Raw genomic sequence first — 22,560 nt, 5'->3', positions numbered from 1 at the left:
GTGTCACAGATAACAGCGTGATGCCTATATGTATGAGTAAAGTGTGTTAATTTTTCTGTTAGGTTTCTAGGGGAGTGATGTTGTAAGACACCTTATCTTTAGAAAGCAGGATCTGTGTCTATAACACTAAATGAAACCAATCCAGAGGGTGAGCCTGACGGCTGGCTGTTGTGCCATTTAATGGGTGGTGTTGAGCTGGTCATCGTTTTGAACTGAGCTGGCTGCTGCTCTTCAGCATGAGCCAGGACATGTTTGGGGGCGGCATGCAGGAGGTGCCATTCTCCTCAGAATATGTTGGCAAGATGGTACTTGGCTTGGTGCTCTTTTTGCCATATGCAGTTCTGTAGCTCTAGCCCAGCGGTGTTCGCACCTCTGCATGTCAGGTGCTCTGCTTCATGCTGTAGAAGGACAAGTCTGATGGTCTGGAATGCATCTCTCCCATTAGTTCAGGCACATTGCATTGAGACAAAAAAACCCAACCAAACAAAACAACCACATCAGAAAAATACTGTGCCCCAAGGGGCATTATATAGCCCAGTTAAGACCAAACTTCAAGTGCTGTGTGATGTGGATGCAGCTAAAATCTGTCCTGAGTCTACATCCACAGAAGATGATCATCCCGGAGCCTTTGCTACAAAACAATACAGCTGTAGCTGTTGAGTAATATTTTTTTATATGCCTGAGTATGTAATTTATATTTAGTGTTCATCGTTCCATTTTAATTGTGTTTTGCTACTCTCTTATTCCCTGAAATATTCAGGATTCTTACTGTTGTAGTTATTCTGTTATAATTAGTTGTAATTGAGCAAAGATGGGCTTAATTAGAGCTATGTAAGATAAAACTACCATTGTATGTGAGGAGGATTTTTGTGTTTCAGGGGTTTGGTTGCACTTCAGACTCTACGGAAACTAGAAGAACTAACTGGAAAGCCGGTTCATCAACTTTTTGACTACATTTGTGGTGTAAGCACAGGTAATTGTTAAGCCACAAGTTGGAATTTTGGTATCAATACGGTAAAAGAAATCTGAGGATAAATGTTGATTTTGCACAACTTGACAGTTTCTGACTTTGAGTGTAAGCTAGGAAAGTGCAGTGTGATTTCTAAAGTCTTTCTTTTTAATTCTGAGTAAGAACTCTGGGTGATTCATGATATGCTTGTAACTTCAAACTGATTTGTCTTTTGTTCAATGAAAGTGAAACCTTTATTTTGCACAGATACAAATATCTTAGATGTTTATGGGGCTTTACAGGGTAGCTTCCCTCAGGGACTGATACTGGGCCAGTAGTGTTTCCTGTCTTTATTAATGACCTGCACAGCAGGACAGAGTGTGCCTGTAGATCATCTTGGATGATCTAAATTAGAGGAAATGGTCAGTACAGTGAATGCCCTCTGTTTCAGGTTGGCCTGTACAGGCTGGAGAAGTGGCTTGAGAGGAACCACCTAAAAGAAGGCTTAGGGGAGACCTTATGACCGTCTTCTAGTATTTCAAGGGTGGCTACAAAGGAGATGGAGACTCCCTTTTTACAAGGAGTCACATGGGAAAGACGAGGCGCAGTGGGTACTAGTTACTCCTGGGGAGATCCCGATTGGACATGAGAAAAATTTGTCACAATGAGAACAATCCACCATTGAAATGATCACCCTAGAGAAATGGTGGATTCCCCAACACTGGACACTTAAGATTCAGCTGGACAGGGCGCTGGGCCATCTTGTCTAGCCTGTGCTTTTGCCAAGAAAGGTTGGACCAGATGATCCTTGAGGTCCCCTCCAACCTAGTATTGTATGATTCACCCAAGGTTCAGTAAAGCCAAGTACAAAGCCCTTCATCTGAGGTGAGCTGACTGTCTAGAAACCAGCTTTGCAGAAGAAGACCTGCTTGTCTTGTTCCAAGTTGAACATGAATCACTAGTGTACCCTTGCAGCAAGGAAAGCAGCTGACCACGTAATGGCTTGTATGTGCAAGAACATACCAAACAGATTAAGGGTCTCTGTTTGGCCACTGTATGTCTAGTTTTGGGCTCCTCAGTAAACCCTTAATCTCTTGTGTGTGTTCTTGTACGTGCTGAGTGAATCTGGCAGAGGGCCAAGTAGATGGTCAGGGAACTGGAGGTCATGACGTATAGGGAGAGAGTGTAAAACCTGGGTTTATTTAGCCTTAAGAAGAGAAGGCTAAGGGGAGGCCTTATTGCTGTTTCAGCTAATGGGAAAATAGAGAGGAGAGGGGGCTAGACTCTTCTTGAAGGTGCACAGTGATAGGAGAAAAGCCAACAGAGAATATGAGAAGTTACAATTAGGTATAAGGGACCATGTTTTCCTTGCAAGAATGGTCAGACACTGGAAGGAATCGCCTGCACAGGCTGTGGAATCTCTGTCCTTGGAGATATTCTGAACTCAGCTAAACAAGTCCTGAATAACCTGTTCTAATTGAACCTGTTTGAACAGGAGGTTGGACCAGATGACCTCTGGGGGTCCCTCCCAGCCTTAATTACTCTTGTGACTCAACGATAAGTTACTCCTGCCTAGGAAGTAGGAAACTCTTAAGGCCTAAGTTTCTTTTAAAAAGACAGTCATCTCCTTTGGAAATGGTGCTAGACAAGTAGCAGCATAATGCTAATTTCTAACATAATATATATAGGGTAGTTCAGTGGCTGAGTTTCCTTTAGAAACCCACAGTTTTACTTATCTTCCATACAGTCTTAATTCAGAAATAACATTAAATGCAGGTCACCATGAGTAGATAAAATGTTTGTGTTTCCAGAGGTTTGCTGAAGAGGCTCGAAATAGTAGAGGAGAGGAGAATGTTTAGGTCTACTAGACAGAATTTGTAGGCACAATATAGTTCCCTGCTTTTCTTTTTTAATAATCTTTGAAGAAAATCCTCTGTTAGTTAATTTAGCAGTAGATGGTTGTTTCTTTGGAAGATAGCTTCACTACGAAACACTTCTCTAATGTCTCCTTCAATCTTAATCAAGACATTTTATCTTTGATAGAGAGGTCTGATGTTGTTAATTCAATCCCACTACTCTGAATAGAACTAACTTTATTCTTAAGTCATCAGCAGAGGTTGTACATATTTGTCAGCATGTGCTAGCAGTGTACTTTACCATTTCAGTTCGTGTTGACAGTACATATGCCAATAGGATTTGCAGAAGCTTGCAGCTGGATGAATTGTTGTTCACAAGACTGAGGTATTCAATGATAGGAAGGATGCCTCTTGTGCATTACAGTTCTCTCTTTTTTTTTTTTTTTTTTTTTTTTTTTTTTTTTTTCTGCTATGCTTTTCATATCTCTTAATGTCATTTAGCTGGTTTACCTTTGAGGTTTAGAAATAATCAGTTTGCTGTGAATTCAGCATTTCAGAGCCTGTCTTTGTAGTTGTCTTCCATGAACTTCTCTTCATTGGCCTTCATAGGGTGTAAACACAAGCAGTCGAAGAGAAAGATCCCAGCAATAGTAATGTAATGAGCCCTGTGTACTTGGGTCACTTGCCTGTTGCTGAGCGTGATATCTGGGTGTGGAAGCACCAGAAAATCTGCAAGCGTATATGACACAGTGATGGGCACTGAACTTTTTTTGTGGGGAACTAAGTTGATGTAAATTCTGTACCGAGTTGTGCAAAAATCCGAAGATGAAAACAAGGCAGTTGAGAGGAGGAAGTGCCGTTGCCCCATGAACTGAGCTGCTAGGGATTCTGTACGTGAGGGTCGTTGTCGCTGCTCTCAGAGTATGGCGTGCTTTCATAGATGCACAGAGCACTTAACCCGTTGAGGACAGCTTATCTGCAGGTATGCTGTGGATATGGCCTTTATGTTCTTTTCACTGCTCCTGTGGTCTCCCAATACATCGAAGATACTTCTCAATAGTGGTGCACTTGTAATTCAGTCACAGGGAGCAGTTTATAACATCAAGAGTATGTGATCAGGCAAAGTGCATAATACGACATTTTCAAGTGTGCTGACCTGCTCCAGGAATTTTAAAAGTGCATTTTTTTCCTAAATTTCTATATTGAGCTGATAATTAGTGACATTCAGGTGCATCATATGAAGGATTTGATCATTGACATGCTATGATCAAAGGTTCTGTAAGCATACTGTTTTCAAGTGTGTTTTACTACAAAGACATCTAAATTGTGCTGGTCTCTTTGATCATCAGTTTTGGATGTATGTGAAGTTTGCATAAGGACTTCACATAAGGATATTCTCCCAAGATACTCCTCCCAAGTTTTTAAGAACAGCATGGCTAGTGCCCCCATGTGTTCTCGCAGCCTTCAGTGATTTGAAGATGAGGAGCCTCCTTAAAGCTGGTGTCTCTCTGTGTTGATGATATTTTTGCCTATAATGTCTTTCCAGTTTTGAAATGCAGTTTGAAAAGCTTTCTGAAGGAAGAGGTATTTTTTTCAGGAGAACTCATGAATAAGTCTAGTCTTGGTATTATAGAGCTGGAAGCATCCTTAGGAGGTTGTCTCATTTCCCAAGGGAAGGATCAGCTGCGTGTGTTTCACAATTGACAGTTTTCTAAGATTCTGAATCGTGTCAGACCTCTTCAGAAAATCTGTGCTAGTTACATTTGGGGAAAAAAAAATCCAAATGTCTAATGTGGATCTTCCTGTTGCACTTCAAATGTGTTTCCTCTTGTCCCAACTCCCCAGGAACCTGGATAACAGATTCTTTCTTTTCTCTTTGCAGCGGCCTTCTGTGCATTTAAAGACTGTTCTCAGAGCCTGTTCACTCAGGCTTTCCTTACAGACTGATTTCTTTCAGCTGTGATTGGTTACAGGGACTTTCTTGTGTGGTGTTTCTTTTTTTCAATTGGTTCACATCTTTTTTGATGAATGTCGTTCAGGTCCAGATACAGCACTTCAGCTGAAGTCTTACTGGTACTGAATAAGGAAGGAAGAAAGACCTTTGTCTTTCAGATTATATTCTTGCCTATCTTGAGTCTGATTAGCCAGCTGTATTCCTGTGTTCTTTAAGCTATGCTCCTCAGCCTCCCAGGTTTGATTTAGATATTTTTTTCCCCCTGAAGTGTTGGCCATCAAGGCTGAGATGGTGGATGGAGTGTGGGAGTCTGATACAGAGCAGGATGTGATGGAAGAATCAGAAATTGTTTTCACTGGACAGTCTGATATATCGTTGATTTTGACATTTCTCTCCTGTGAGTGTCTTGTTACCATGCAACAGGTTTCAGCAAAGTCCTTTAAAGTGTACCTTGACTCTGATACTGTCTGCTGCCACTTGTGTGCTGCTGCGGAGGGCAGGTTTTGGTGCTGTTTCTCAGGAGGTGAAGTGAAAATGAGTTTGGATTTGGTATGGGTTTTGGCTCTTTGTCTTTGAAACTGTTCACCAAAATAGCAAATGCGTGATACTGTAGAACTGGTACTGGAGAGCTAAGAGAGAAAGTAGCAGAGGATTTGCATGCCTCAGGAGAACGGTGGGGTTTTTTGCTGCTAGATATTTAGTTTGTGTGAATACAGGCATTTGGTGATTTGGCAGTTGAGTAGGTTTCTCTTGATGAAACTTCGATATATCAGGTAGGCCCAGGTTATATTAAGGATGTGTGCTACGTTTTAAAAAATGGAGAGCATCAATCCACTGGCACTCAGCTATCACAGTGGTGGGATTTGAGAGAGCAAAAGCAGCTTGGAAGTCACGTTTTCTTTAAAGCCGCCTATAACTTTCTTTCTGGTTCTTTCTGCATATGTGTTTTATTCTTACTCTATTTCAAGAGTTTACTCCTTTTTAAATTAATTTTATTCAAACCTATTGCATTCATTTCTAAATTGGAAAAAATCTTGTGTCCTAATTATTCCTAACGCTTAATTACGTGTCCTCACAGTATTGCACAATTACATTTAAAGGTTGTGTATGTCCTTTTCAGCTTAATATATCTAAAAATTGTAGTGATGCGTTAATTCTATTTTTCCACAGTCTTTTTAATGGTATGCTGCAGCCATGCTTTTTGGATATGTTTTTTTTGTTCCTATAAGGGTAGGACATAATTACTTTAGGCACACACTAGATGGCAGTACGTATGAATGACTAATTATAAATGGTTGCAACCAAATGTATTCCAAAGTAGTCAAAACTCCCTTCTTTTTGCAGAATTTTCCTAGAATTCTTCGTTAATGACTTGGAGTTTGCCAGGTAGCAAGTGATGCTTCAAACACATTTTTAATACCATGGCATAGATTTCTCTTGCTCATTTTTCTTTCCACATAAAGTACTGGATTTAATTTGCTTTCTGCCATATACTTGTTTGCAGGGATGAAATCTGCAAAATGAAGTAATGCCAATTTTCAACTTCTCATAGTTCTGTTTTGGAAAGTAGATTCTTCCTGCCTTGTCTGTGTCCTTTTAAAGCATAGTTTGTGATCTCTGAACAGGAATTCAGTAATATAAATGTCAATTGATCTTTGCTTTTAAAGATAAATGTTCTGTTAACCTATGAACTACGTTCAATGATAATCCATCTTTATACTTTTATATATACTTTATTACTCTGGGCTCTATTTACATTTCAAAATATTTCTTTTTCAGGAGCTATATTAGCTTTTATGTTGGGTTTGTTTCATATCCCTCTGGATGATTGTGAAGAGCTGTATCGCAAATTAGGATCAGATGTCTTTAAGCAGAATGTCATTGTTGGAACCGTCAAAATGGGTTGGAGCCATGCCTTTTATGACAGTGATATATGGGAAAAAATGCTCAAGTAAGTAAAAAATTATCAGATGAAAAGTAATTAGTATAATGTCTGAGAGCCTTTGGTTTTATTATTGTTTCACTGGTAAGCAAATTCTTAAAACAACTAGAAAGGATTAGCATATACTCTCATTCTTTTGAAATAGCTGCTTTCGTATTTACCAAAACATTGAAAGCCTTTAATGTAATGATTTTTGTTTCTGGGGAATAAAGTAAGCTTTAGTGCACTGATTTCTGATTATATTCTTGTATGCTTGCCAGCTCTGCTTGATCTGACTCATTATAGATCTGCTACAAATTTTACTAGCCACCTGCTGTGGCTTTTTTCTTATAGGAGACATGGTGAGAAATGAAATAATGTGCTGTAGTAGGGATTTTTAATTTTAGCTGCTATATTGAGGGGTTTTGCCCATCGCCCTTTTCTTTGAAAAGGGAGATGAACTATAAGGATTGCAATGAAAAAATACCTACTGTGTCAGAGTTGCCAGTGAAATGGTTTTTGTTCATAGGTACGTATACAAATGCATCAGTAGCTATTCAGGAAAAGTCACTAGAAGAAATTGTTATATTACAAGTTTCAGTACTTAATTTCATTAATCTGTATTTGTATTGATAGTTCCATTGTTTGTAATTTTTAGCAAATTAATGCCATAGTTTACGGAACAGTGTAAGCTGACACTGCTACTGAAAGAACTGGAACAACCTTCTCTGAGGGCAAGTGTAAAATGGTAAAAAGCTTCTGTGGATAAGTAATGACAATTCCTTTGGGAACGTGATTAGTGTGTTTTATGGGATTGAAAGAGTGTTTTCTAGACATTATAGTGGGAATACCTCTGCTGCCTGAGTTTTAGGCATCTCGCTGCTTCGCTGAAGTAGAGAGAGAAGCTTCCAGGCTCTTCCCTGTGCTCTTGCATATTTTTAGGAATAAGTGTGTTTATCAAACGAGTATCATGAGTTTTTCTTCTCAGATATCTGGAGTTGCTCTTTTCTTAGAAAAGATATTTTTCTCTGCCTTCCCTCTTTTTCTCCTCTACCCGACTAAAAGAAGTCTTGAGAAAATCAGAATTACCTCATGTGAAAGTATTTTACATGCCTTTAATTAAAATGCTGTTGTTGTTTGCAGCTACATGTAACACGTGAGGGAGGTAAAGCACTCTAGTCCTATGCAATGGACAGAAGCCAGGCATTTGTTACATTATCCATAGATCAAATTAAAAATTAAATTCACTGATCAACAAATGATTTTTTGTTGACCTTATTCTGCAATATTGAAGGGGGATGCTATGCCTACACAACATTCTGTAGGGATTCCTGCAGACTTCCTTGTGGCATGGAAGCCTCAAACTGAGGAGGGAATCGAAAGGTTATGTAGCATCTCTTTATGGCAATGAAGAAGGTCAGGTCTAACTTTCAATCATTGCGTGGGAAAACTGCTCCCTGTTTTGTTTTCAATTTAAAAGCTTTACTTGTGCTGAATGGGTTTTTGGTGTTGAAACGATAGTTGGCTTGTCAGCCTTGCTTGAAATAAATCCGTTTACAATATACAGGCATGCGATATACATTTAGCCCTACCACGGTATTGATGGTATTAGTTTCTGTCACAAGGGAATCTTGCTGAAAATAGTTAAGCTGATGTTGCATTAGACTAATGTCAGGTACATTCATGAGGCATATTATAAACTCCATTTCAGAAAATGACAACTAATTTTGGTTAACTTTCTATTCTGAGTGCTGTAGGGAATTGATTTTACTTGTTACATATATGTGTATATTAGCTCTTCTTACGTATTCCTTGAATTGCAATTCGAGTAACTTTAAGTTACTTTTAATACTTTCTGCAGAAAATTGTACTTGCTGTACATCAGTCTATGTAATGATATATTGAATTGCATTTTTAAGAAGAACTTGGCTTATAGTTCCAAGTTGCCTGTTTTCTTTTAACTGTTGTTTACATACACAATTTTCTTTCATACTGTCTTGAGAAACTACTAGAGAAATTTGGTGAGCAGCTACAAGTTTTCACATGCTAACTAAAATCCCATACTGGGAATTTGTAATCCTGAGAAGGAATCAAGCGCTGTGTAGAGCATAGGGTAAAAGTTACGTGTTCTTTGTTGGTAGGAAAATGCATAATACATGTGTTTGGGATTACAAGTAATAATGCTTCAAACCAGTATTTGTTACGCGAGGTAAAGTATAAATTGAGACTGCTCTCCAGTGACTAGATGGGCACCACATTCTGTACCAGTTGGTCACTCCAGACACACTTAACAGATTTTGCAGCATTATCAGTGAGATGTTGTGTATACTTATGGAACATGCAATAAAAGTCTTTCCTGTAGGATTGGTAAAGATGTCATAGTTTCCTGGTGCTTTTGTTGTTAGGAGGGGGTGAAAGTTGCAATTTGGCCTTTTGAATTGAAAGCTCTTTCTCTAGGCTCTTTGATTGCACCCTGGCGGTAGCTGGTTAGAATGGTTTTTTGAAGCATATGGTTGGCAATATGTTCTTCATGGCATTATTGAAGTAAATGTTGCAATATTAGTAACTCAAAACAATGTAAGAGCAACATTTGTGAAGGAGGCTTGTTTAAGTAGGTCATGTCTAGAGGACACAGGTCACAGACAGACACAAACAAAGCAGATAAATGGAAAAATAGGATGGCAAATGAAATTATGTGTAAAGTAATAACCCATGAGTGGAAAAATGTAAAATGCTTACAGAATTTAAACTAACTTTAATATCACAAGTGATTTGGATGTTGTCATGGACAGTTTAATGAAACATCTATATGCTTGTGGTCAAACAAAGATGATTCAGTGTGTGATGGTTGGGATTGAAAATATTAAAATGATATTATATTAATCCATAATACAGCTTCATTTAAAATACTATTTACAGACCCAGTTCCCATTATAGAGAATATTTCTGTTGCAAGATTGGTAAAAAGTAGCCAGTGACCTAAAGACAACTCACACAAAGGGATTAGGATTCTTTCTTGCTGAGAAAAGCAGACAAGTTAAAGCGGTGATTTGAGGTAGTAAGGTATCTTGAGAATTACCGTTCTCGTCTTTTTTTCAAGAACAAGGGACCGTTCAATAAAATTGAAATTAGGAGACTTTCTCTTTTAACACAGCATGTGAATAATCTGTGGAATTAATTGTGTTGTGACTTTGGTAAAGAAAATAATTGAACAGGGAGGCTGGACAAAGACATTTATATAATTCGCAATTACAGTATTAATGCTAGCAACAAAACTGAAATAAGTTTGGTGGTATTAAACTTTTCTCTTTAGACCTTAATGTCTAAAGTTGCATAGTAATTTAAGGGGTTTCTTGAACCTACTCTGAAACATCAGTTCCTGGCCTTCATAAGAAACAAGATGTGAGAAAATAATTACTCAATTTGATGGTTCCTACAGTTAAGCACTGGGTATTGCTTAGGCAGTTTTTTTATCTTTGCATTCAGGGTTTGGGAAAAAATATTTAATACATATACTTAGGAAGAAGTAGATGAAAGTGATACAAACGAGTAGATATCTTTCATTTCTCACCTCTGTCAATCCCATCTTTTATTTCTGTATAGTCCTACTTCATGTTTCTGTGTGCCTTCATCTCCTGTAATCAATTAGTGAGTGCAGATGGCACTCTTCTGGTCAGTGACTGTGAGACTGGAATTAATGCATTTATTGGAAGAATAAAATAAAACAGCGCTATTGATGTAGGAATTGTGGCAGCAACAGTCTTCGACCATAGGACCAGAAGCTGTCTCCCTTCATTCTTCCCTCTCAAGGACATATACACAGCCAGCCTTCAAGCATAGATATCCACTAGTGGAACCGTAAATGGTCCTACCTCCAAATGCGGTTTGCTGCCTACATTGAGGACTGCTGCTAGTGTAGCATTTAAAGCTGCTTTTATCTTCTGACCTGACTGGGTTGTGTGACATCACCAACAGATTTAGAAAAAAAGTCTATGAAAAAGTTGTACCTCAAAAAGGGATGTCAAATGCATACTGAACTATTGTTATGGAAGAGTACATGTAGATATCTTTAACTTTCTTCTAAATCACGTAAAATGGTGTCTTTCTTTCTGTAGTGTTTTCGTAACAGTTCAGGAGAGTAATTTTCAGTAATATAAAACCACTCAATAATAATGTTGATTTTTTGATTCTTAAATGTAGCGAAGTACTTTGTTTTCCTCTCACAAAGTAGTTGAGTAATCCTGATGATTTATGGTTAAGTATGTGGTGAAGTGAGTAACTGAATCAAGACCTCAGTCACTCTTCAGACTTCTTTCCAACAGCCTAGAAGGTTTGAAATACTGGTTCATTGAAGTCAACCATAGAAATCCGATCATTAAAGTGAAATCCAAGCATTGCTTCTTTTAAATGCGAAGTTTTCGGAAGTAAGGATGATACAAATGTATGTCTCATTCATGTTAAACTGAGCATTTTCAATTTTTTACACCTATTTGTAGAGAAAAAATGGGCTCAAATCTTATGATTGAAACTGCAAGAAATTCCAAATGTCCAAAGGTAAGTAGTTTTCTAAGGTAAATACTAATTGTGTATTCCACAAGTACTTTTAAGAGTTCTGAGTAAGAATACTGTGCCTAGAAGAATGTTGGATAAACAGCATGAGTGTTGATAATGCTTTCCAGTCTTTCATATGAGATAACCCATACTTTTAAAGGATAAAAAAATCACTAGATTCTTAAACTTCTGCAGCAATTTCTTAGATTTTTATTTAGTACTTTAAATTAGAATATGTTTCAGAGAAGTTAAAAGGCTTATTAGCAGAGAAGTACTAGGTCAACTTCTTGAAGGTTGTGCAGAGTTTGTGTTTTCATGTAAGAGAGTTTTAGTATCTGGAGACCATGTCATGTCACCTGTGGTCTGTGTTATTGTGCACTGAGAGGACAGGGTTTCTCCTCCCTTTTACCTAGATTACCAGATTTTCTGCAGTCATGTTTGTAGGTCCTGAGATCTCTGCTCTTCCTGTACGATATAAAGGGCATCAATTAATTGGAGGGGTGTTATATACAGCAGCAGCACGAGAGTGAAAGATGAGAAAGCATGGGTATTTTATTTTTGGTGAAGGATAGGGTGTGAAGAAAGAAGAGAAATATAATAGCATATATTTCAGAACAATCTGTAATTAACAGGTGTTTTGGTGTCACAGCGCTATATTCAATGCTTTACTGTTAAATGGAAGACATGAACATTTTTCTAAACATAGAAACATGTGCTTGACTGACTGCGTTCTTAGTCCATGTCTAAAACAAGGACATGAAAAGGCTGGAGTGGTATGTTGCTTTCTGAGAGAGAAGCTATCCTACGTTGACTTGAAAGTTATCTTTGAACTGGGATCTTTGGCTTCCGTCCATGTTCTTCAGTCATAAAATGAATATAAATAGAGTTGAAACTAGCTATTCCCAGTAATCGCTTTGTAGTGCTGGCAGTGGTGGCACTCTTTACAAGGCACAGCAAAATCAAAATAAAACACTCAGTTGTGTGCTCTGCTGCTGTTAAATTCGTGGTGAGATGGATTTTTCCAGAAGGTGCTTAGCACTGTACAACTTGGACTGCGTTATGAAGTGGAAGTGTATATGGGTATTACCAAAAATAAATTCAAGCATCAGTTTGATGAGTTTTCTGTTAGATTTTCCAAATTTTTTTTTCTTACAGCTTCTAATAGGGCTTAGAACCAAACCTTCCTTTTGACAAAACCAGGAAACGTTTCCTCCATCAAATGAGGGAGTATGACTCGTGCATGGGTTTTGCTTCTGCATTGTCCTACAGAAGTTACACTTTTCTTGTTCATTTTCCTGTAGGAATGAATTTGCTGTGAATTAAATGATTTAACTTATGTAGCCGAAGAGTGGAAATGAATATAGTGATATCATAGCGTCAGCTGCTAGTGCTGTTGCATAATGTTTCACAAAAACGCTCCGCTCTGTACAAGAGTAAAGAAAATAGAACTGAACACCCATTTGGCTGCTGAAGAGTATTGTTCTGACAGTGCCAGCCAGGCTGGGCACAGCGTCACTAAAAGGCCTTGCATGTTCTAACACTTGCCCATAACTATAGGCGCTCTCGCCTCGTGACGATATCTGTAAGATGTATTTTTTCTGCAGTCATACATTCCATGGAAATAGCATTTTGGCTTTTACTTAGGTTTACATATGTGGTTTTTCTTAGTGGCATTTCAGTGTCCTTACAAAAAAACCTTGAAAGATTTATGTTTGATTCTTTTGATTTTTTTCATTGGGAGAGATTCTTCCTGCAATCCTTTAACTCAGGTTGCAATATTAAGTAATTGCTTTCTTGGAAAAAGAAATTGATTGATGTTTCTAACGTTCATATTAATATGTATGTTGCGTATTAACATGCGTAAATGCAATATATGCAGTAATACAATAAACGTTGCATTGCTGGTTACAGACTTTTGAGAACAAACTTCTATTCATAAAAGCAAAACATTTTATAATCATATAAATGACACCAGCTTTTTGTTTAAATATCAATAGATAGATATCAGTGGAAACAGAAGAGTCAGTGTAAACAGTTAATTTCAGGTTAAAAATAGTGTTTTCTTTAGGGAGTTTGGTTTTTTGGTGTTTTTACTTTCAATTTTTAAAATTTAGGTTGGTATTATAAAAAAAAATAAAAGTAGTAAATAAATAATGAACAGAGTAGGGTTCCAGAGACGCAATTAATGTATAAATTGAATTTCATATTGTGGGAAGCTGTCATTTTCATGTTGTTGTTGTTGTTATCACATGTAACTGTTTTTGTTCCTCCTAACTCACTAGGTAGCTGCAGTAAGCACCATTGTAAACAGAGGAACACCGCTGAAAGCATTTGTTTTCAGAAACTACAACCACTTTCCTGGTGTTAAGTCTCATTATATTGGAGGCTGTCAGTATAAACTGTGGCAGGCCATTAGGGCATCATCTGCTGCACCGGGTTACTTTCAGGAATATGTTTTGGGCAATGACCTTCATCAGGTAAGCTGAATTCTTCTCCTTTAGTAAATATTTTACAATATCGTACCTGGGAAAAAAAGTTGTCTGAATTTCTGAATCAGAACTAAGCACGTAAGTTGGCAGCAGAAAGGAAAACTAGGATGGATGGGGTGAGAAAGGAAATTTTTAGCTTATATAGCCCTTATAGAAGTAGAAAGGGTATAGGCTTAAAAATCTTAGTCGTCTCAATACAAACTTAAGCTCTTCTGCTGTTCCTTTCTTCTCTGCCTGGAAGGAAACCTTAGACGAGTTGTAAATTGCCTCTGACTTCCTGCTTACAACTGGTATTTCATTGAGCATTATTTCACTAAACAGATGGTGTGACTTTAACAGTACTGTAAAGTGTGGAAAAAAATCAATTTATGCGTTTCAGTGTTCCTTTTATTAGGGCATCATTTCAGTTTACTGTCTCCTTTTAATTCTTTCCATTGATAGCTTATTAAGCTCTACCCTGGTTCTGAGGTAGTAAAAAGAATAAGAGATGCCACGGCAGTAAGATTAAACTTGGAGGACAACTGCAAAAGAAATTCCCTTGAGGATAAAGCAATGTCTCCTGCCAACAGTGTATGCTTTTTTTTATTTTATTATAGGTTCTGTTGGTGACCCTGATTAGTAAAGAGCAAGCAAATTAATTTCTTTAGTAGTTTTTTTAACCGTTGTGTTCTTGTCCTCCAATGCCCCTTTGTTGTTACACAACTGTCTTGAGTTTTAAAAGAATCCTTTTTACAGTACACATTGCTTTAAAACTGTTAGTATTTATTTTTACAGATCCGTGGCAGAAGAGACTACAAAGGGTGACTGAATCTGAGACCTTTGACAAAGACAGCATAGGGTTCTATCACTTAAATTTGAAGAAAGTATCTATTACATTTCCATCATATTAATTCATATGATGGCGTTAGCCTTAACTACTAGAAAGCAATGATAGCATATTTTGGGTAATAAGGTATGCCTGGATCACATGCAGAATTTCTCATGGTGTCCATTAAAAGGCTGTGTAATCTCATTACACAGCATGTGCAACGTGCTTAAGTAATACTGAAGTTTAAAGACTAACAGATAAATAAGGAGTGTGAGATGAAATAGTGAAAAATTCATTAGAGATAATAGAACAGAACAGAAACACTGATACAGAGAAACAAATTAATCTGAAAAAAACCCTGCATACTTCTATATCTTTAATTAGCATTTATGAGGAGATGGAATAATTATATTCAGCAGTATAAAAGCTCTACCTAAGCTGGGGGTTGAAGGGGGAGGGTTCCCATGGAGGGCAGGATGTTGCTGCTACATCAGCCAGGTTCTGAGAGTTCTTCCATTTTAATGTTTCCCCTTTTTGTTTAGGGTTTTCCCCCCCACCCCCCTGCCAAGTCTCCCCAGTATGGTACATCATGTTATTCCTAAACGATTTTAATCCAGTACTACCTGAAATAAGCAAAGCAGTTTGGGTTTTTTTAAAAGCTAAAAATGGAGTAACACATCAGATATTCCAAGCCTAAGCACTGCTTGAAATCCTGAAATGTGTTCATCTTCCATCTGGCCAAGCAAAACTGGAAAGGGAGCTGCTTTAGCCTTTGGAGCTGTTCCAAGCCGCTCCTTAACTGCCTGAATGGGTCAGTGTTAAGCTATGTGAAGCACTTTTCTTACTCTTCTCACCTTTCCACCCCCTCTTTCCTTGAATTGAGAGTACATCAAAACCTGTCTGTTCTTCAGAATGAAGAATAGCTAAATGAACAACATGGGGTTTAACTTCTATGCAGTGCTTAGACAATGACAGTTAACATAATTTCTGAATTGCCAGACTTGTGTGAAATGCAGTGAGGTCGTTTCATCTATATTCACTTTTAAGTCCAATTTACTAGACTAGACAATGTGTGAATGAGTATTAATAGAGATCAGATCCAGTGTTCTCAGACACACAGATCTAGAATGAAGTCTAGTTCATTTTCCCTTACTCCTGAGTCTTTGGACAAAGCCCTTCCATATGATTTTACCACCACTGTTTCACAACTCACCATTCTTTTCTATTTGATGTATTTTAATTACTAGAAAGCAAGGGCTTAGGATGTGGATCACCTCTGTAAGCCACAAATATGTTTTCAGTACTAAACTGTTTATTGTAGTAGAGCTAGATGCTAAATTTCTTGACTTAAACTTTCATACAGTTTGAAAATCTCTCTTCTACCCAGGCATGATATTTAAACATTCTTGGATTCTATTAGAATCCAAAGGTTGTCATCTTCCATGACTTTCATGCTTTTATTTTCCGAGATTACACTTTTTTTACCACATCTCTGTTTCCATAATTATCTATTTTGTGTGGGATGTGCTTGGTTTTTTCATGGACAGCTGGTTAGCAAGGTGCTACGTGGCAAACGCCACATAACTGTCTGCATGCAGATTTCTGTCTTGGGGTTATAAATCCACCACTGCACACTCAAGCTACCTTGAATTACCTTATTTTAACCCTGGGATAAGAGCCTCCATGCATGTAGCAGACTGTTACCCTTATGTTCTTCAGTGTGATGGTACCTCAGTGGAAAATATGAGGTAATCAAGAGTTTTATCTCCGTTAAAGTATCCAAGATGAATTGAAAAGAATACATATGTGTAAATACATTTTAAAATAAATAGAATCCTAATTGCAGTCATATTCCTGTTTGAAACAGCTTTGTGATTATTTTTCAAGTGTGTTAATAGCTCTTAGTCCTTAGTTATAGCTCGTATCGTAAATATAAGATAGTAGGTGTTTGTTGAGCATCTTTATTCTAAAAGTGCACTGCAATTAGCGTGTCAGGTTCCTCAGCCAGGTCATGTATGTTACTGACATCTGTAGTTTATATGGAAATACTTGCTCGTTTCTATTTTGTCACTTTTAGCCTGTTAGGCTGCTTTTGAACTATAGAAATAAATGAAGCATAACATTGTTAGACATTCTCAATGGTACCATGATTTTTGAAAAGCGCATCAGCACAGTACACAGTAAGTGTAAATAATGATTTATGCCAGTGGCTTCAATATTTTAGTACAGTGTCAGAAAGATGATGATCTTTTGAGGATTTTTTTTAACGGATTGGAAACTTCCATTGATTAATGAGCGTAATCTCTTTCCTGAACTCAAACTATGCTAGTTTCTTAGTAACTATACATAATCTGCTTCTGCAGTATTGATATTTCTAAATAATTCGAAGAATAGACAGCCAAAATGTGAAAATGATTGTAAAACATCTTCGAAAATTCAGAATAGTAAATGAGATTTGCTTCTTGGCTTTGAAGTTTGGGACTCTAAAGGATTATGTATAGATACCAGGTTTTTTATTAGCTTATCAGTCAGTTGTACATTTAAATCTGAATGAAAAGCACTCTTGCAGTTGATCTGACTTAGGACTTTCAAATGTGTGGAAATACTTACATTGGTAATGGAAATATAGTGGATTTGTTTTATGGTTAGCCTACGTATTCTTGTCTTCTGTTATCTGGCTTTTGTTGAAATTGGAGTCCTTTTGCAAACTGTATGAAGTAGTGAATGAGAGCTATGTGTAGGGTTGAGATTAATTGGTAAAGATTTTATATATTACTGTAGATGTATGTGCCGGAATCATGCCTGAACCAAACTGTGGCTGTTCGCTTTAACACTGACTTTTCCGTAATCTATGTATTTATATACACGGATTGGTGTGCACACATGCATGCCCTTTCTCTGGGAACGTTCCAGTCTGACTTCCTGCACTTGTCACTGTAAGCGTCCGAGGGGATTGTAAAGTGTGTTGATTTTTTTTTTTTATTGAGGTAATAAATTATTTTACAATTCTTCTGATGTGATTGTTTAGAAAGAGGTTTCTAGGTGCCTGAACATTTAGTCTTATTTGCGCTGTAGATAAGCTGATGTCAGGTTTATTAAATTTCTGCAAAAAGAAAGCAGTTCCAAACCAAATTGGAATATTTACATTCAGGTCAATCGTGCCGTGCTATCTGGTTCCACTTGCTAAGTAGGAAAAAACAGTGCAGCTGTTGGTGGATGAGGGGAGGAGGATTAATATTCTTTGTGGTTCAAAAGAGGAACACATTAACATTCAAAGGGATTTAATCCCTCTAACATGCTTCTCCAGGAACCATGCAAGTCAAGAGAGACCAAGTCATGATGTTACAATATAGAAGCTGTATTGCCACATGTCAGCTTTTTATTTTAAAATCTATTTATGAAGCACTGAGGGCTTTTAACCTCTCCCCAGTCCTGTTACAACCAGTAATTATTTTTTTTTCCTACTTCCCACAGAGGGGTGTTGTTTCTTATATCTATTCCTCTTTTTTTCTTTTTTTTTCCTCCCCCCTGTAGTGTGAAAAGCATCAATAATGTCACTGCAGCAGGCAGTACAGTATGCTGAGGAAATTGCCAATTAATTAAAAGAGCAATTTAAGATTTAACAAAGTCATTATGCACACTTCATTTACTAAGTTTTACAGCAAAAACTAAATTGGTACCACAGGATTAATTAAAAGAGCAGCACAGATTGTGTGTGTCTGTGTGGTGGTGAGTTTAACAGATTTTTCTCAAAATAAAATAGACTCAACTTAATACAAAGGACTTGATCACCTTTTTCTTGATAGCTTCCCATGATTTCCTTGCTGTGTTACAATTCCATTTATTAAAGTGCTGGTGTTGACTTGTAGTAGTGTTCAAATAATCATATTTTCTTTGAGCAAGGTCAGATAGCAAAGCAGTAACTTGGCAGCTAATCTGTTAGTGGAGTTTTAATAATGCAGGTGTAATGGGATGTGTGGTGACAATACAACCTAGAAACAAAAAATACATATAGTACAATAATGTGTAACTAAAATTTCAAGTCTCACCTTCATTAAAAAAAGATAATATGCATATTCATACTTTTCAGACTTTTCCCTTCCTTTTATTAGGCAGTGAATCTGTAAAGCTATTTAATCTTTGTGGCTTGTTACAGGAGAGGCCTTCAAAAGTGATTTACTTGGTGGATCCTACCCTAATTGGTTTTACACGGTAGCTTTTAAAATTAGATTCAAGGGTGCTTCCCAGGCTCTAAGAAGACATAGAATATAGGTCACATTGAAGTTCTTTTCATTCTTAGGATATGCCATGGTGATCAGCATGCACTAGAGCTTATACAGGCTGCGGTTTAGTTGTTCTCACAATGATAGAAACAAATATTTCTTTGTTTCTCTGTCTACTTGTTGCCATACAGATTTTCCTACAGCCTTCAAGGCCATGTTGCCTGCTGTTCAAGGAAGAGGGAGTTACTGGAATGTGTTAGCTACGTGGAGATGTGCATTTCTTTGTCTCTTATGGATTCTAGAGGTTTGGTTAGCAGCTCTGAAGGTGGACACACGTGTTGCAGTTTACCAGCCTTAGTGGAATTACTGTGGTATTTTGCAGGGCATACTGCTTGCAAGATTCCCTACAGGGACTTGCTAAGTGAGGTGTTATTGGAAGATTTGTTTAGTGAAATGAAATTGAGAGTGTATTTTGTTTAGACATTTAACTTGGAAGCATTATAATGTTTGTCTCAAATGATTCAGTGTGATGCTTTGCTAATGTAATTTTCAGAGTGCTTATTTAAAAAACAAAACAAAACAAAACAAAAACCTCACTCTCAAATGAGCTGTATTACATTTAACTGGTTTTTTGCTTAGACTTCTGTGTCCATATATCTTTAGTGACACTGTTTACCAGCTAATATTTGCTATAAAACTAATCTTGTAAAATCAGAGGAGGCTGGTATAGTGAAAAATTACGAATTGAGTGAATTTGATAATCTCTGTACAGATAATCGAGGTTGCTAGTCTCAAGTTCTTACATTACCAGCCACTATTTCTTAGATCAAAAAGAACGATTTGCTGACAATTCTTGATAGCTTGCAATTTTTATTTTCCCAGGTGGTGTATCTGTCTAATGCTGACTTGAATGGGGCCATATTTCCATATGAAATAGCCTTGTGATATTTATTGCAACTAAAAGCCTAAGAATGTGGTGGGACTACTGATAATACTTTTACCCCTTCCCTTAAGGAAAGCTTGTTTATGATGTATCGTGGTTGGTGCTTCATGGGAGCCGTGACTTCATGCTTTGTCAGCCACCATCCAGCCTCTGATTTGCCTTCTGCGTTGTAGTTTAGGAAACTGCCCTGTCCCTGTCATGGATACAGGTCTTGGTACTATGACAAGAATAGTGTTTGCCATGTATACAAGCGGGCATGAAGTCAGTTAGTTCAACAGCCAGCGCACTCCCATTAGTCGAATAGGGCACAGTGTCTAAGCCCTGTTTCCCGCGCTGAGCTTCTCTTCAAATTGGGGGATTAATCTACAGTGCTAACTTTGCAAGTCCCAAATCCGGTGGCAGTCTCTTCAAAGATTCTTTACCTTGCAATGATTCTTTTACTGGGGCTATATTGACACTAGTGGTTTTGGCAGCAGCTGGCATTTCCTTAAGGAAAAAAAAAAAGTATAGAGTATAGAACAAAACAGTTTCCCTCAGGTCAAATTCAGTCCTCTGTCATGGTCAGCAACTGCACCATACTGTAGTTTGTAAACATGTAAAGCTGTCTTTGCTATTGCTGCCCTTGTAGAAGGTTATTTAAAGAAAGTATTTCTTCATTTTTCTCATGGCCAGAAGTTTCTAATTTTCACCTTAAGTCTATTCCTAGCTAATGGATAAAAATTGTCCTTGTGCCAGTACTGTTCTCTAGCTTAATTCACTTTTCTTCTTGTACTATTTACCCTTCTGATGTGTAGATAGAAGCCACTCACATCCTTTCTTATTTTGTTAGTCTAAGTATGCCGGTCTGTCTCAATCTTGCAAAATAGACTCTGTGTTCTCTTGATCATCTTAGTGGTCCTTCATTGCACCTGCCGCAGTTCGAGTAATCTTTCTTGAAGCTGGACTGTTCAGTGTGTTTGGCATGACCCAAGATATACTGCACAAGCTGAATGATATACTGGATGCAAAATTCAGAGGAGCTGGTTTGATCAGGCTGTAACACTGTTTTCTAGATGGTGTCTTAACTGTGTCATGTATTTCCTTTTTCAGAGGAAGGTACAGCTTAGAATTACAGTTGCTTCTTCAAAAGCTAGTTCATATGTTGGCGGTTTAAATCATTCTGTGATAGTGCTCTACTCAGGTCTTTCTCATGGCTGGCCTGATTCCAGCTTCACTCTGAAGAGCATAGCTTTGTGTTTGAGCACTTTGCTTGGCTATATGTCATCTCCTTTGGGTTTCCTTAGAGTCGTTCTGTATTTACAGTAAGGCCTTTGTATTTGCAAAGCCTCTAACTTTGTGGTAACAGATTTCATGAGCAGTTGCAGGCTTTTGAGGAAATAATAATAAAGAGGGTGAGCCCCAAACCAGCTGTTGAGTAGCTCCGATAGCAAACAGTCACAGCCAATGAGTTCGCCGTTCAGTCTAGACTGCTGTCCTATCTGATCAGCCAGTTCTTTCTCCACTGTAGTCTCTTTCATCGCTTCCAGTGGTCTACTATGTAAGATGCTTTATAAATCCAGATTTTCTTAATCTAAAAATTTCTACTTCAATTTCTGTCTGCCTTTGATAAGCCCATCTTGTATTTTGTTGCCTAGGCATGTACCTCTTAGTTTAGCGGACTCATGACAGAACTTTTCCTTCAGTCCCTTCTCCCCCTTCCCCTGCCCCTCACTGTGGACACAAATACTAGGTAGTTCATATCTAAATCCTGAACCTTCACATCAATTATCTCCAATAAACTATTTCTTACATTTTGTTTGTTTTAAGACCAAATCCTTTACTTATGAAACTGCTTTGTTTCAATTGCAATGAAATTAAATCTAATGGTTAAGTCAACAAATAAAGAATAAAGTTGTGTTAAGAAATTTGTGATTCTTTTGTGTAAATACTAGAGCTTTCTCCCTAGTCTGATACATCCTGTCATAGCAAATAGAGTTTTTATATGCTCTGTAAGTTAAATGTTACCAGAAAGGACAAATCTTGTAGACTTGAGCACCCTCGTGTCATCTGAATCTGGAAAGATTTCATTCAGCTCCATGGGTTGGGTTTTTTGTTTGGTTTTTGTGGTTTTGGTTTGGTTTTTTTAACTGTACTCTTGAACGTTGCCTGTGTTTTACAAACATCGTATGGAGAACCTGAGTTCAGGCCTGTGTTTGGGGCCAGTATAGGTTCAACCATAGGCCAGGTTTTTTTTCTTAGGTTACACACTGTGATCCTTGCTTGTAATATTACAGGTAATTTGTCATTTGGGAACCACAGTTAAAATGCATACTATTTGGTGATATGTCCTGTTGTTCATTGTAGAATTCATTTAGTTAAATCTGTGCTGCAGAGCTTGTGCTTTTAATGAAATATCTAACAGTATAATTTATTGCCAAATAATTCTTTCTTTTATGATAGCTGCTAATATTTAGCAAATCATTACTGGTACAGTGTAAGAGTACATTTTCTGTATCTGACACAAAAACCAGGAATTCAGTAATGTCTTCAGAGCAGCTGGTAATTTCCTGTGATTTAATGACTTGCTGGGATGAGTTAATAATTTAAGGTAACCACCTAGCAGTCTGCCTCAGACGACCATTCATTCTAAAGAAGTATCAAGTGCAAACATGACTAATGTAGAGGTAAAATATATTATTAAATGTTTAGCTTACAATAGCAACAGTATTCGAAGCTCTTAGAAGCATTTAGCATGACATTTGTGTGCATACAGTGTATTACAGTGTTGCTAATTTTCAGGGAAAGATAAATACTGTACAGAAAAACAGTTGTACTGAAAAGGAAGCTTTTCAGTAAACTTTCAAACTTTATTAGATTTTTTTGTGCT

General features: G+C 37.5%; 1 protein-coding gene across 3 annotated transcripts in view; it reads left to right on the top strand.

Moving 5' to 3' along the window:
- The window catches only part of PNPLA8 (patatin like domain 8, phospholipase A2), a 40,984-nt gene that overhangs the window by 4,773 nt on the left and 13,651 nt on the right, over window positions 1-22,560 (top strand). For all 3 annotated transcript variants that reach the window (XR_015184073.1, XM_009947983.2, XM_086480493.1), the window contains exons 4-7: window positions 879-973; window positions 6,539-6,710; window positions 11,177-11,234; window positions 13,514-13,708. Coding sequence is in view for 2 of the 3 variants with exons in the window: in XM_009947983.2 (XP_009946285.2) it covers window positions 879-973; window positions 6,539-6,710; window positions 11,177-11,234; window positions 13,514-13,708 (520 nt within the window). In the remaining variant the exon portion in view is untranslated. The remainder of the gene's footprint in view (window positions 1-878; window positions 974-6,538; window positions 6,711-11,176; window positions 11,235-13,513; window positions 13,709-22,560) is intronic.

Source organism: Leptosomus discolor, chromosome 1 (assembly GCF_034619465.1).
Source record: "Leptosomus discolor isolate bLepDis1 chromosome 1, bLepDis1.hap2, whole genome shotgun sequence".
NCBI classification, from domain to species: Eukaryota; Metazoa; Chordata; class Aves; order Leptosomiformes; family Leptosomidae; genus Leptosomus; species Leptosomus discolor.
The sequence above is the reverse complement of the archived record's forward strand: the minus strand, read 5'-3'. Positions and strand labels throughout refer to the sequence as shown.